The sequence below is a fragment of the Heloderma suspectum genome, chromosome 6 (genome assembly GCF_057233095.1).
Source record: "Heloderma suspectum isolate Gila_16-S chromosome 6, 16-S_ref, whole genome shotgun sequence".
Taxonomy (NCBI): domain Eukaryota; kingdom Metazoa; phylum Chordata; class Lepidosauria; order Squamata; family Helodermatidae; genus Heloderma; species Heloderma suspectum.
In genome coordinates this window covers 111,730,990-111,746,006 of record NC_139463.1, presented here as the reverse complement: position 1 = coordinate 111,746,006, position 15,017 = coordinate 111,730,990, and the positions used below count along the sequence as shown (strand labels likewise).

Below are 15,017 nucleotides of genomic sequence, written 5' to 3'. Positions count from 1 at the left end.
ATAGGCTACGTTAATCATCACATAGCCTATCACGGGTGACTTAAAAAAAAAAAAGCGTGTACGTAAATGGCGGCCCCCATAGGGAGCCGCCATTCGCATTCCTTATTTGGTCGCTGTAGTCTATGTAAATCTTAACGTAGACTACGGAGAAAATAAGGGCAACGCAAATAGCGTTGCCCTTATTTTCGCAGTAGTCTACGTAATCTTTACATAGACTACAGCGACCAAATAAGGAATGCGAATGGCGGCTCCCTATGGGGGCTGCCATTAGCCGTACGTGCTTTTTTTTTTTTAAGTCACCCGTGATAGGCTACGTGACGATTTACGTAGCCTATCATGGCTGACTTTGCAAATCTAGCCATGATAGGCTATGTTAATCGTCACGTAGCCTATCACGGGGGCGGGTTGTTTTTTTTTTTTTACTTTTCTTGGAATGGCAGCGGTGGCAAAAAGACGAAAGACCGGCTGCCACCCCCGCCCCTGTCGAAGCCCTGCCGAACCGCCGCTGCATCCCGCCGCCGGGAGGGACATTCGGGAAAGGTAAGTCCCATCCTGGGGGAGGTGCAGGGGGAGGGGGTGCAGAGAATTTCTCCCCGAAACTACTTCGGGGGGCAGAATACGTTGGCACTCGCCCCCCCGAAGTTTCGGCGATAAATTCTCCCCCATCCCTACTTCCAGAACACAAATTCATTTTGGTTGTGTGCACACACTGGAACAGCACATTGCATGTGCTACGGAGACTCTGTAAGCAGAGAGCAGCTATAAATGACTACATTAATGAGAAACAACACGACTCCAAATTTTTTGTCACAGCACATCAGTGGCTCTGGATGCAAGACTGGTGGAGATTTTAAACATATTTGATGAATGCACAACACTACTGAGTGCAGACTATGCTACACTGGGCCAGGTTCTACCTGTGCTGAAGATTATAGAGGGGGTGCTGAGAAAACGCCATGCTGACCTTTGTGAGTGCACCAGTGCTATAGGCAGTCAAGTCCCCAGTCCAGCAGTTAGGCTTGCTGAATTCCTTCTGCAGGAGCTGGGCATCAACAAACACATCACTTCGATCTGGGGGGACATGAAATACGTTGCTGCCACATTCTTGAACAACGGTCCTGGGATAGCACAACAAGGGTGGTGCTGCCAAACCAGAACCCTGACTTCCGAAGTCTAAAAAGCTATTTGACAGAGGAAGTCATGGAGTGCTGCCAGAGTAGGGATGGCAGAGAATTCCGCCACGGATCACGGGGAGGCCAAATGCCAGTGCATTCAGCCCCTCGAAATCTGTGGCGGAACGGCCTGCCACCCCCCCCCCCCGCGGATCCCCCCGGGACGAGACTTACCTGGGGCGGATCTTCCAGGCGGCAGCTGTGGTGGCTGGTCTTCCAACCAGCTGCCGCCGCTGCCATTTGCAGGTGTTTTTTTTTACACCCACCTGATAGGCTATGTAAGTATTTACGTAGCCTAAAATGTCTGGGTTAAAAATAAAAAAAAAAGGCGTACGCAAATGGCGGTGGCTACAGCCGCCGCCATTTGCGTTCCTTATTTTGGGCCGTCTTAGTCTACGTAAATAATTATGTAGACTAAGACGGCGAAAATAAGGGGAACGCAAATAGCGTCCACTACGCTATTTGCGTTCCCCTTATTTTCGCCGTCTTAGTCTATGTAAATATTTACGTAGATTAAGACGTCAAAAATAAGGAACGCAAATGGCGGCAGCCGTAGCCACCACCATTTGCATACGCAGTTTGTTTGTTTTTCCCCAGAGCCCTCCGCGGCCGGAAATCCGGCTGCAGATGGCTCTGGCCTGGCTGGGCCGGCTGCTCCGAGGAGCCTCTGCGGAGCACAGCCGGCCAAGGAGTATTCCGGGGGTGGAGGAATGGAGCTCCTCTCCCCCATCCAGGATTCCGGGAGGAGGGACGGAGTGCCTCCCCCCCTGTCCAGGATTCCAGGGGGAGGGACGGAACACCTCCCCCCCACCATCAGCATAATCCGCTAACAGGTAAGTGATTTTCGTACATCCCTATGCCAGAGAGATGTTGTGGATGCGAAAGAGCTGGGGAAGAGTGAGGCTAGTAGGACTACTACCTCCCCTGAAGATAATATCTGCAGCAGTAGCACCATCACCAGCAAGAGGGGCGATGATGACGCCACAGCAGCTGCACCACCAACATGACATACAGATACAGGGGCATCTTGTGGAAAGTTCTACCTGTACTCCTCAATGGCAGTGGAGCTTGGTATAAGTGGGCAGGGGTAATGTGCCAAAGCAGCCAGGAAAGGATCAACTTATGATGTGACTATCCAGGAACTGGAAGCTTATGCCACAGAGAGTTTCTCGGGAACGCAGAGCAGCCCAGAGAGTGATCCTCTCCTACACTGGGAGACAAAACGTGGCGTTTGGCCAAATCTGACCAAAGTCGCCATTTGGCATCTAACTTGCCCTCCCTTCAGTGTGGCCTCTGAAAGGCTTTTCTCCACCACTGGCAACATTGTCACTACCCGCCGAAGTAGACCCACACCAGAACATGTCTCCACCCTTGCCTTCATATGCTCCAACGGGGAATGGATTCCCAAGCACCACCTCCCTCCACCACCACCAGCTATCAGCAGAGTAGAGCAGTCATCAAGTGACAAGGAGGACCCCTTTGATGATGATACTGCTGCTAATGTGAGCCAAAGTTCTGAGGGACAATGAGGCAGAATCATGTAATTGTGAGTGTGGTCACACTGAGGTGTCCCTCAGAACTTTGTCCAAACAAGCAGTCCCTGTCTGGCCTGGGCAAAGCTCAAAGCATTGGCGATATGTGGCGGAGCTTTATAGTAACTCATATGCAAAGTCCAGTTGCGTTGCCCAACTGTGTGTGGCAGACTGTGCAACAGCGTACATCCCTACTACACACACGCACAATTTTCTATGCATCCCAGTGTACTTTGCTATTGACTGTATATGTGTATCTTTACCCGTCTGAATGGCAGCATGATTCTGATTCCCCAAATGTATGTATGGTTCTAATTCTCTTGATGTGTGCTTTTAATTCATTTTAAATTCTTCTTTCATAAATCAAGGAATTGCTTTCAAAGACCTTGTTGTGGTCTCTCTCTTGACTCCCTCAGCTTTTGGGTTTTCCTAAGCACCAAGAGTTCTATGTGAAAAGATCCCTCTGGTATGTGTTAAGTTTACATGTATGTGATATGCACCTCCACGTAAAATAAAGCATACTTCAAAGCATCAGGGATGCTGACTGACCATCTCCCTATGAGGGAAGCTTACAGCAGCTGGGATTGTTTGGCTGGGAAAGCATTCTTGTTGTGGTTAACAGTAAGCAAACACAGAGATCATTGTGTACAATGATCTAGATTTAAAAAATTCTATCTGTGGACTTGAACCAAGGAATTGTTAACTTTTTTTTTTAGAAAGAACTTTATATACAAACAGAACGGATCAAAACAAAACACAGAAACAATTGTAACATTGGGATGGGCACTGGTTGGCTGCAGGCCTTAGTTCGGAGGAGGATGCAGTTCCCGCTCTATGGTCTCTACCCTTCTTTGGAGGTCATCACCTGTGTGTAGAAAGAGAAGAATAAAGCACAATGGTAATATGCATCTTGCAGGCAGAGTTATTAGCTCAGGTGCCATTCTGTAGTACTACTTACGGGTCCTGCTGAGCCTCTGGACATCTGTCAAGAGACACCTCAGGAGCAAAAGAGGAGGGGCTTCATCTGTGGAAGAAGGGTGGCCTTCCTCCACAGATACTGCTCCTCTTGCTGCTGGCTTTGGCTGCAGTTGGGGCTCTTGGATCTCCTCCTGGGTCTCCTCCTCCTCCTCTTCCTCCTCCTCTTCTTCCTCTTCCTCATCCTCCTCCTCCTCTTTCCTCTCCCTCTCTGAGGCCCTCAGTGCCTCCTCCACAAGCAAGGCACAATGCGCAGCTGTGGGATGTCACAGTAACAGAATGAATGCCTTTATATGTGTGGTGAGTGAACAAAACCACAGTCATTGATTGATCTGTCTATCACCATCCCTACTACCATAAGAACCACTGATTCTGTCCTCCCACCACAAGGTCTATTGATCAAGTGATAATTAGGGAGGCAGATTATATAGTACTGGCAGTTTTGGCATAATGGGGACTGTTCGACTTCTGTAAACATGCACAGGATTGCACTTCTAGTCACCACATTCCTACATTTGCAATGCCATGGTATCTGTTTATTCTGTTGATGCATTGCATAAATGCAACCTTTTTTCCTAGCGCAAGGAACCCAAGGCGGCTCACATTAGCCTTTTCTCTCCATTTAACGCTCACAACAACAACTCTGAGGTAGGCTGGGGCTTTCTGACTGGGCCGAAGTCACCCAGCGAGCTTCCATGGCTGAGTGGACTATACCCAGATCTCCAAGCTCTCAGATCAACACTTGCTCATGAGTTGACTTGAGTGCCAATGTCTTGGGAGAAAGGTGGGGTGGGTGGGGTGCAAAAATTCAGCAATCACTACATAAAGAAGGATGACGTGCACACACCAAGAGGCTGGTCCTGTTGCTGCTGGGCTGGTGCCAATCCCCCTGTGTGCACTGTGCAGAGACCAGCAGCAGCATTTCCCTGGAAATGGACAGCGTGTCAGTGTGTAATATGAGTTGTAGCCAGGCCTGCATAATCCTATGTATGTGGTTGTACAGGAAAAAGCAATGCAGTTCCCAGCATCCCTTCTTCAACCAGCCAAAGTGGCCAGAAGGTGATGGGACCTTTTTCTGTCCAAGTTCAGCAACATAGGATTGCAGGCTAAATGTCAGGATTTGTTTGTTTCCACATGAGACCACAAAGAGATAGCTTCATTTTCGGTACACATCATTGTTTTCATATTTAGTTAAGCTTGATGATGGGATGGGATAAATATAACTTACCAGGCATATGCCTCTGTGAAAATGGGGGCTGGCCTGCCTTGACCCACACTCTATGGATGCACCAGTAGTAGGCGGGAAGGTTCAGCAGTGGTGCCCTCCGCTCAGCAGCAGCCATCCCCTCCCTGATGAAGGACTGCTTCACTGCCTTCCATTTGGACCATAATTGTCCCGTCGTCCAATGGTAGCCCGCTCGCTCCATCCTCCTCTTTATCTGCCCCCAATAAACTTCATTGTGTCAGGAGCGGCTGCCAAACAGTGCTGCCACCGCCTCACTGCTCCTAATGTTAATTCCGGCCAATGGAAACTATGTAAATATTTACGAAGAATAGTGTTTCGCGGGATGGCGGAATGGGATGGGCGACTATAGGATGTGGAGGATTTTTCAATGGCTGGTGCGGATTTATTTACATAATTTCCAAGGTGAAAAAAACAACAGAGGATTTCGGAGGCTTGCTGCCAGCGGAATGGGACAGAGGACGCAAATTGCGGAAGTCAAGTGGAACGGTATGAGCACAATTCATACATCCCTAGCAAAGGATCGCAGAATCATAGGATAGTAGGGTTGGAAGGGGCCTATAAGACCACCCAGTCCAACCCCATGCTCAACACAGGAATCCAAGTCAGAGCAACCCTGACAGATGGCTGTCCAGCCTCATCTTGAATGCCTCCAGTGTGGGGTGAGGATCATGGATGATCCCTTGCAATGTCATCAACCTTGGGTTCTCAATCAAGATGCATCCCCCACAAGGCCTGCCATTCTAGAACCATACCTGAATATACGATCAGCTCAGTGGAGGTTGATTGCCTCAAAACAGTCAATCAACACCCTGCATGTCACAGTCTGGCCTGAAAATCAGAGGAATGTAGGGATGTACAAAAGTCACTTACCTGGTCTCGCAGCTTGCTTCGCGGTGGGGGGGAGGCGCTTTGCTTCTCCCCCCGAAGTTCAGGCCGGGGGGGGAGGCTTCCTGCCTCGCCCGGCCAAAATTCAGGCTGGGGGGGAGGCTTCCCACCTCGCCCGGCTGAAATTCAGGCCGGGGAGAAGCGCCCCATCTCCCCGGCTGCAAACTTCAAAAGAAAAGTTTAAAAAAAAGGCCCCGTGATAGGCTACGTAATGATTTACGTAGCCTATCATGGCTAGATCTGCAAAGTCAGCCGTGATAGGCTACGTTAATCGTCACGTAGCCTATCACGGGTGACTTTAAAAAAAAAAAAAGCACGTACGGCTAATGGCGGCCCCCATAGGGAGCCGCCATTCGCGTTCCTTATTTGGTCCCTGTAGTCTACGTAAAGATTTACGTAGACTACGGCGAAAATAAGGGAAACGCTATTAACGTAGCCTATCACGGCTGACTTTGCAAATCTAGCCATGTTAGGCTACGTAAATTGTTACGTAACCTATCACAGGGGTGTTTTTTTTTGTTTTACTTTTCTTGTAATGGCGGCGGCGGCAGCCGGTAGAAAAACCGGCTGCCACCCCCGCCCTTGACAAAGACCTGCCAAACCGCCGCCGGGACCCGCCGCCGGGAGTGACATTCGTGAAAGGTAAGTCCCATCCCGGGGGGGTGGGGGGCAGGGGGGGTGGAGAATTTCTCCCCGAACAACCTTCGGAGGACCGAATGCGTTGGCACTCGGCCCCCCAAAGTTTCGGGGAGAAATTCTCCCCCATCCCTAGAGGAATGAAACACCTCTCCATGTGGATTTCAAGGCAGCCAACATTCTCATGGATATGTGAGTCCTGATGTCACTCCAGGGACCTCGTTCCTTGGCCCACCACCCATTATACAACTTTGGAAGTCACTGGAAGTAACAATAAGAATCAAAAGCCAGGCTTCCCAGTTACCAGCGAATGGAGCAACCCTTCCTCGTGCTAGGTGTTTCCCACCCTACTTGACTGAGATGCTTTGTGGAAGCTGCCCAAAGCTGACAATTAGATCACTAATATTTTATTTTCCTGAGGAGATTTGAGGAAAACATAATATGAGTATAATTTAACTTAAGATCCATCCTGGATTCCATCCACATGCAAGAGAAATAACACTAGTTTTGTGTTGGGGGTGTGGAGATAGGTCTGCTTTCTATAATTCATGATGATTAATTCCCATTTCAACCAATAAAAGATGTTAGACACAGCTGATTTAATTCCCATTGCTTTCAATAGATGGAAAACTTTGGCTAGTCCAGGGCCTTACACTTTTACATTTTTAACGAATTCCAAAGAGAGACCCAGCTCCTGGAGGATTTGCCTTGCAGCCACATGTTATGCAGCTACCTGGAGCAGGGCTAGATCTTCCATGACTGTCGCTGTTGCTCAGCATTGGGTCTCTTGTTCTACACTCACTCCAGTTCCTCTCCAGCACAGAAATGTGGTAGTTGTGGAATCCAGTCCTATGGCCTGGTTGGGAGACCTACAGCAGGCATCCAATGATGGCCTTCTCTTCCAGAGAAGAACACAACAGATAACATAGACAATCCAGCATGATTAACTCCCCCCTTCAATGCCAATGGAACAAGTTGGTCTCCCACTGCTTATGCATGCTTATGCATGCTTAATCTATGGATTAAGGTCATAGAATTTTAGATACTTTAAATATTTCTTCTTTTAATTAGATGCACCCTGTTGTTCAACTCAGGCCTCATGACAATAATATAACATTTTGGATAAAAGATACAACTCAGTAAACCTTTACTGGAGGCTAAGATAGAGAAGGTTTCCACCGCAACCATGTATTTCCCTTTAGTACTCAAGTATGTTGGAACAAAGGACAACCAGACACTGCAAAAGACCAGCATGCTGAAAGTGATAAACTTGGCTTCATTAAAACTGTCAGGCAGCTTCCTGGATAGAAAGGCTACCATGAAGCTGATAATGGCCAGGAAGCCCAGGAAGCCCAGGACACAATAGAACATGATGTTTGCCCCTTCATTACATTCTAGTATGATTTCCTTACTCATAGAGTGGATGTCAAAATCTGGGAATGGGGGAGAGGTAGACAGCCACCCAGTGCAAATAGACACTTGTATAAGGAAGCAGGATAGAACAATAGAGGATGCCAGTCTTTTCCCCACCCATTTCCTCATGCTGGACCCTGGTTTGGTGGCCATGAAAGCTAGAACCACAATGATGGTTTTGGCCAGCACACAGGAGACAGCCACTGAGAAGATGATGCCAAAGGCAGTCTGCCGAAGGAGGCATGTCACCTTCTCAGGGCGGCCCACAAAGAGCAAAGCAGAAAGGAAGGAGAGCAGGAGCGAGATGAGGAGACAGAAGGTGAGCTTTCGGTTGTTGGCTTTGACAATGGGAGTGTCGTTGTGCTTCATGAAGATCCAAAGCACTAAAAGTGTGATGGTGGAAAAGGAAAGAGCAACAGCGGCCGTACTGATCCCCAAAAGTTCTTCATATGATAAGAAACTTATATTTTTTGGAATGCATAAATCTCGGTTCTGGTTTGGATAATGCTCTTCTGGACATTGAAAGCAGTAATCCATGTCTGGAAAAGAAAGCATCAGATTTAATGCATGCCATGACTATGTATATTGCCTTGTATTAATTATTGCTCAACAGTATAAAGCTCTGAATTAAGACTACTAATGTGAAACTTGAAAGACAATTTTAGAGTCTTCTCATGCAATAAGTGTGCACAAAGCCATGCTGAGTGAGAGTCCAGAAGCAACTCAGGACCTGGGACTTAAACCAACCATGGAAACTTAATGCTACCACTGAATGTTTCTGTCTCTCTCCATACCTATCAAAATTATTGAGTAATTACTATCTCCATTCTTGCACAGACACAAGTAAGTGGTTATATCAGATTTATCATCCTATCTGAAACCATTCCCATCACCAAATTATTACTCACGTTTACAGCATCAGGGAAACTAGGGATCATGACCAATATATTAGTTCAACAGTTTACACAATATCCCTTACCTGTCTGGTTGGAAATCTTCCCATCTGGACAAGGAAGACAATCATAGCAGCAAAATGGCTCCCCTTCCTTCTTTTTCCTGATGTAACCCGAATGGCAATTGTCGTTACACAGAGAAAGAGGCCATGACTGTCCATCAGTGAAAAGGAGAATGTTTTCATATCCATAAAGTAGCTTTACAGAGTTTATATCTCACAGGTAAGTTGACAGTTAAGGATGGGGTGGTTTATTGTGTGATGGTAAGGATGGACGAAAGTCCCTTACCTGGTCCCGCAGCTGCGTTCGGGGGGGGGGAGGCGCCCCGCCACTCCCGGCCGAAATTCAGGCCGGGGGGCAGGCGCCCCATCTCTCGCCACTGAAATTCAGGCCGGGGGGTAGCGCCCCGTCTCCCCGGCCACGAAATAAAAAAGTAAATTAAAAAAAAAACACGTGATAGGCTACATAACTATTTACGTAGCCTATCACGGCTAGATTTTCAAAGTCAGCCATGATAGGCTACATAAAGATTTACGTAGCCTATCACGGCTGACTTTGAAAATCTAGCCATGACAGCCTACGTAAATCGTTACGTAGCCTATCACTTTTTTTTTTTTTACTTTACTTTGTAATGGCGGTGGCGGCAGCTGGTCGGAAGACCGGTCGCCGCCCCCGCCCCCGCCGAAACGCCGCCGGGACCTGCCACTGAGAGGGACATTCGAAGGAGGTAAGTCCCATCCTGCGGGGGGGGAGTGGCGGAGAATTTCACCACCAATTTCAGGGGGCCGAGATTCATGGAGAAATTCTCCGCCATCCCTATGATATGTAGAATCTCCACCATGATATGTGATATATCATCCCTATGATATGTAGAATCTCCACCATTATGTTATGATTATTTGGGGAAGGCACAAGGGACTTCAGTTCAAAGCCCAATTGTGCAATAAGAGGTTTACTTGTGTAATCTTGAAACAATGGGTTAGATGCAGAATGCTTTGGTTGTGCTCAGGTGGTTCCACTGAAATCAGTAGGACAATTAAGCTGTGATTTAAGTCTAATTAGTTTGAATATGAGAAAGATGGGCAAGTAACATATCGTGCAATCCTTTGCAGGCTTAGAAAAAAAGTCCTACAACTCCCAGCATCCCCCCGCGAGCATGCTGGCTGAAGAATGCTGGGAGTTGTAGGACTTTTTTTGGCTACGTACATATAGCATCGCATCCTAAATCTGCAATCTACCCTACATTTCCACACTTGGGGACGGGGACTCCATGTAGGCATAATTAATAATGATAAACCCCCACTGTAACCAAACACAGAGCTTGCCTCACAAATGCCTCTCCCAACCTGTGATGGTTTAGGATTGTGTCCATCGTCTGTATTCTAACCAATGACACCATCCCATGTAAGTGTGTATAGGATGAAAGTCTTTGAGGCCAAACTACACTTAAGTACTATAGCTTCAAAATGGTGTTAATTTTTGCAGTTGGAAATCATAGTTTAATAGACCTCACCTAAAGGTTAAAAGATAGAGGCAGAGCTATTTTTGTGTCAGAATAGTGAACCATTTCTTAACACTAAGGAAATGATTTGGTACATCCCAAACTGTGCATTGGTACTTACCTGGTTAAGCATGTTATACCTTAGCATGTCCTCACAGATGGTGAATGCTTTTCCTTCAGGAGCCTTTGGGTCTATCCCACCCACTTTTACTCGAAGAAAGGAGTGGTTTGGGAAAGTGACCCAATTTATAACATCAAATCCAGCCTCTAACTCCCCATTTTCATTGAAATGAATGTCTTCCCCAACAGTGTTGTTAAATGAGACGCTTCTCAGATAGTGGTGGAGCTAAAGTTGAATATGGATAAATCAAATGACCACATAAGGATATAGAAAAAGGAGCAAATATACAAAGGGATCAAAAATTCTACAACTTAAGTGCTGTGGTTAGTAGTCCTTCAAAAGCTTATGATGGCTACCAGAAGTAATAATTTTATTGCTAAGCAGATAACAACCACCACCACCACCACCACAATGTTTTATATGACGCTTGATGAGTCTAACCAAACACATGGTGATTCAGGTGGCACAGAACCAATAATTTTCAGCCACTATTTCATCTTCTCATTGTCATCTGCCAGATCTTTTCCAAGAGGCTCATTTGCAATTAGGCACTCCATCCCTCCCCCAGGAATCCTCCCCGGCTGGCTCTGCTCCACGGCAACTCCACAGAGCTGCGGGCCGGGGTTGGCCGCAGCTGGAATTCCGGACACGGCTGGGCAGCTGCAGCCTCAAATGGCGGCCGTTATGCTGGCCGCCATTTGCATGGGTGTCAAGTCGTGATAGGCTATGTAAATACTTAGGTAGCCTATCACGGCTTGACAGCCACGCAAATGGCAGCCGCTCCGCCATTTGTGTGGCTGCCTTTTGCTGTGATAGGCTACGTAAATACTTACATAGCCTATCACAGCAAAAAGAAGCCACACAAATGGCAGGCGCTACGATGGCCGCCATTTGTGGCCACAGCAACCTGACAGTGGCCAGGAGACCAGATTCTAAGGAATCTGGCCTCACTGGAGTCCGTGGCGGAATTCTGGTGATGTACAAAACTGGTTTCGTCCAGGGACATCTGCAGTGGGGGGGAGGTGCTCCGTCCTTCTCCCCGAAATCCTCAATGGGGGGGAGGCGATCCGTTCCTCCCCCCCGGAATCCTGCCCGGCCAGCTCCGCTCCGCAGCCAGGCCACAGAGCCGCTGACCAGGCCAACCTGCAGCAGGGCCTCCAGCCACTGCCGGGCTGCTGCATATGCAAATGGCGTCCTGAGTAAGGGATGCCATTTGCGTCCCTATGTAGCCCATGATAGGCTACGTAAATCTTCCGACCGGCTGCCGCCACCACCATTTCCAAGTTAAAAAAAAAAAAATAGGCTACGTAAATGTAACTCACGGCTGAGTTAAAAAAAAAACACGCACGTACGCAAATGGCGGCGCCCATGGGCGCTGCCATTTGTGTACGTGCAGGTTTTTTTTTTCACTCATCCATGATAGGCTACGTAAACATTTACATAGCCTATCACGGTTGACTGCAGGGACACAAATGGCAGGACATTTGCATCCCGGCAGGACAGGATTCGCGGCAGGAGGGATGGGGCACCTCCCCCCCGGCCAGAATTTGGGGGGGAGAGATGGGGCACCTCCCCCATGGCCAGAATTTCAGAGGGAGGGATGGAGCGCCTCCCCCCCACCATGAATCAACTTTCGGGTTCAGGTAAGTGACTTTCGTACATCCCTAGCACTTGCTTCTGCCTAGAAATATTACAGAAATCTGCAATGGATTGAAACGACTTTGGATTTCAATGAATCCAACCTGCGGATTCCTCAGTATACTGGGTTTTTCTGAGTCACAGAGATTCCACTGACCTGCAGAGCATTTTTTTTTTTTTTTTACTTTCCAGGATTACATGCAAATTAAGTCATACAAAAAATATGAACTTGCTGGAAAATATGCCAAGGTATCTATACATTAATATGGAGCAAGATTTTTTGTTCACTCCGTTTCAACTCTAAAGTGTTATCCAGATGAGTTCATAATAGTCTTAAATTAAACCTCCCGACACCTAGATTTACAGAAAGATAATTGCACCCCTGAAAATAAATTGACAACTTTGCAATCAATTGTTAAGTTTATAATAATTTGTATCATGGAGCCGAATGGGTACACAATACACAATTGCATATATTTGCCACTGATCTGTAGAATTGCAGATTCCCCCCCCCCTTTTTAAAAATTAGTTGAAACATCAATAATGAAATTTTAAAGTTTTTTGTTTGTTTTTTTAACATAGTCTCACCTCTTGCTGTATTGCAATGTGATTACCTCACAATGCCATTCTACATATGGTCCCCACCATTGCTACTGCAGGTCATGCTCCATAAGAACAGGAATATTCCCAAGAAAGCCTGGGGGTATGTACTCCACTGAATACATAGCCTGGTACCTCCCAGTTTTAACTCTGACACTACTCACTGTATGGGTGGGGTGGGAAACCTTTTTTCCTGTTGGGGCCCATATTACCTAGGGATGGTGGAGAATTTCTCCCTGAATCTCCGGGAGGCCGAATGCCAACGCATTTGGCCTCCCGAAATTGGTGAAATTGAAATTCTCCACCACCACCCCACCCCCCCCGGGATGGGACTTACCTTTGGCGAATGTCCCTCCTGGCGGCAGGTCCCGGTGGCGATTCGGCAGCGGTTCGGCGGGGGCGGGGGCGGCAGCCGGTCTTCTGACCAGCTGCCTCTGCCGCCATTACAAAATAAAGTAAAAAAACAAAAACAAAACCCATGATAGGCTACGTAACGATTAACGTAGCCTATCACAGCTAGATTTCCAAAGTCAGCCGTGATAGGCTACGTTAATCGTTACGTAGCCTATCACGGGTGACTTTGAAAAAAAAAAAGTGCGTACGCAAATGGCGGCGCCCCATGGGCACCGCCATTTGCGTTCCTTATTTGGTCCCTGTGGTCTACGCAAATCTTTACGTAGACTACCGGGACCAAATAAGGAACGCAAATGGCGGCAACCATGGAGCGCTGCCATTTGCGTACGCGCTTTTTTTCCCCCAAAGTCACCCGTGATAGGCTACGTAACGATTTACGTAGCCTATCACGGCTGACTTTGGAAATCTAGCCGTGATAGGCTGCGTAAATCGTTACATAGCCTATCACAGGTTGTTTTTTTTTCACTTTTTCTTTCCTGGCCGGGGAGATGGGGCGCTTCTCCCCGGCCTGAATTTCGGCCGGGTGAGGCGGGGCGCCTCCCCCCCCGGCCTGAATTTCGGGGGGAGAAGCGAAGCGCCTCCCCACCACCGCGAAGCAAGCTGCGGGACCAGGTAAGTCCCTTTCGTACATCCCTAATATTACCTCAGTCAAAACCTGTCCGGGGTTTTGCCTCGACCACATTTCAGCCGTGGGCGGGGACAGATCCAAAGTGGATAGATCCAAAGGGAAAAATGGGTGGAGCCAATGAAACATTGTGTGGGGGCAGAGCAAAAATGGGTAGAGCTACAGAAGTGATTCTTAATTTTGTTCAGGGAGCAATGGTGCAATGGAGACATTTACATCCAGGCATTCTGCTTTCCCAATGTGTGTGAGCTTCCCTTTGTAGTTGGAAGGAATCAAAACTTCCTTCCAACTATGATTTTTAAAAAATGTAGTTGGAATTAATAATATTGGTAACCTGGAGTGGGGCCAATTCAGGGGCATTGCCTCAGAAGAGTCTGGAGGTCTGGACTGGGAGGCCTGGAGGTTAGCTTTTGGCCCATGGACCAGAGATTCTGCATCCCTAATTCTAATGCATGCTATAGGATATATACCAGATATGTTGAAGCTCTTTCAGCCCAAGGGCTGAATTCAATTTCAGAGAAGTTCTCAAGGGCTGCATTACAGTGGCGGGCAGATCCAAAGGCACAGGGGAGGGCCCAAAATACCAAATATACCAGGCTGCTGTAGCGTAAAGCTCTTAACTGTAGTCACTAAGCCTTCGAGGAAGCAATTCAACTTTTTAGAATGGAAATTGCACAAAAGCTGGGAAACCACAAAAAATTGCTGGTTGGGAGAAAAGGGTATGTGGCAGGGGCATTGTCAAGATGGGAACCTGCATGGGCCCTGGATCTTTTTGAGCTGTGGCCCAGATCTTTTGAGCTGTCTAATTGCCTTTAAAAAAAAAAAAAAACATTTTCCCATTGACTTGCATTGGAAAACAGAAACAGCTATAACGTTTTGAGTTTGTATGAGAAATACAAGAAATTTGGAGACCTGGTATCCCCCATGAAGCTCATTAAACTAGGGATGTATGAATCTCTTACCTTGTTCCATTCTGGGGATCCGTTGGGGGGGGAGGCGATCCATCCCTCCCCTCGGAATCCTCCCCTGCTAGCTCTGCTCTGCGGCAGGGCCGCGACGCCGCCAGCCAGTGACGGCTGCAGCCAGACTTCCGGCCACTGCCAGGCTGCTGCAGCCGCAAATGGCAGCCATCGTAGTGGCCGCCATTTGCATCCTTACATTAGGCCATGATAGGCTATGTAAGTATTTACGTAGCCTATCACAGCAAAAGGCAGGGACACGAATGGCAGCCTCTACGCCATTTGCATCCCTGCCTTTCCGGTAATAGATTACGTAAATACTTATGTAGCCTATCATGGCAAAGAGC

At 47.7% G+C, this 15,017-nt stretch overlaps 1 protein-coding gene across 1 annotated transcript; it reads right to left on the bottom strand.

The window, feature by feature from the left end:
• Positions 1 to 7,026: 7,026 nt before the first annotated feature.
• On the bottom strand, positions 7,027 to 14,807 carry LOC146342535 (vomeronasal type-2 receptor 26-like). The gene is made up of 4 exons (XM_084808583.1): positions 14,674 to 14,807; positions 10,435 to 10,659; positions 8,839 to 8,965; positions 7,027 to 8,398 (listed from the first exon to the last, which is right to left on the bottom strand). Exons 2-4 carry the CDS (start codon positions 10,459 to 10,461, stop codon positions 7,494 to 7,496), a joined length of 1,059 nt encoding a protein of 352 aa, XP_084664709.1. The 5' UTR covers positions 10,462 to 10,659; positions 14,674 to 14,807; the 3' UTR covers positions 7,027 to 7,493.
• Between the last annotated feature and the right edge of the window lie 210 nt (positions 14,808 to 15,017).

Coding starts and splice junctions, on each gene's coding strand:
- LOC146342535 (XM_084808583.1), bottom strand. CDS start 10,461: ATGCTAAGGTATAACATGCTTAACCAG. Junction 8,966..10,434: donor GGTATAACATGCTTAACCAG/GTAAGTACCAAT, acceptor ACTGATGGACAG/TCATGGCCTCTTTCTCTGTG. Junction 8,399..8,838: donor GAAGATTTCCAACCAGACAG/GTAAGGGATATT, acceptor TTTCTTTTCCAG/ACATGGATTACTGCTTTCAA.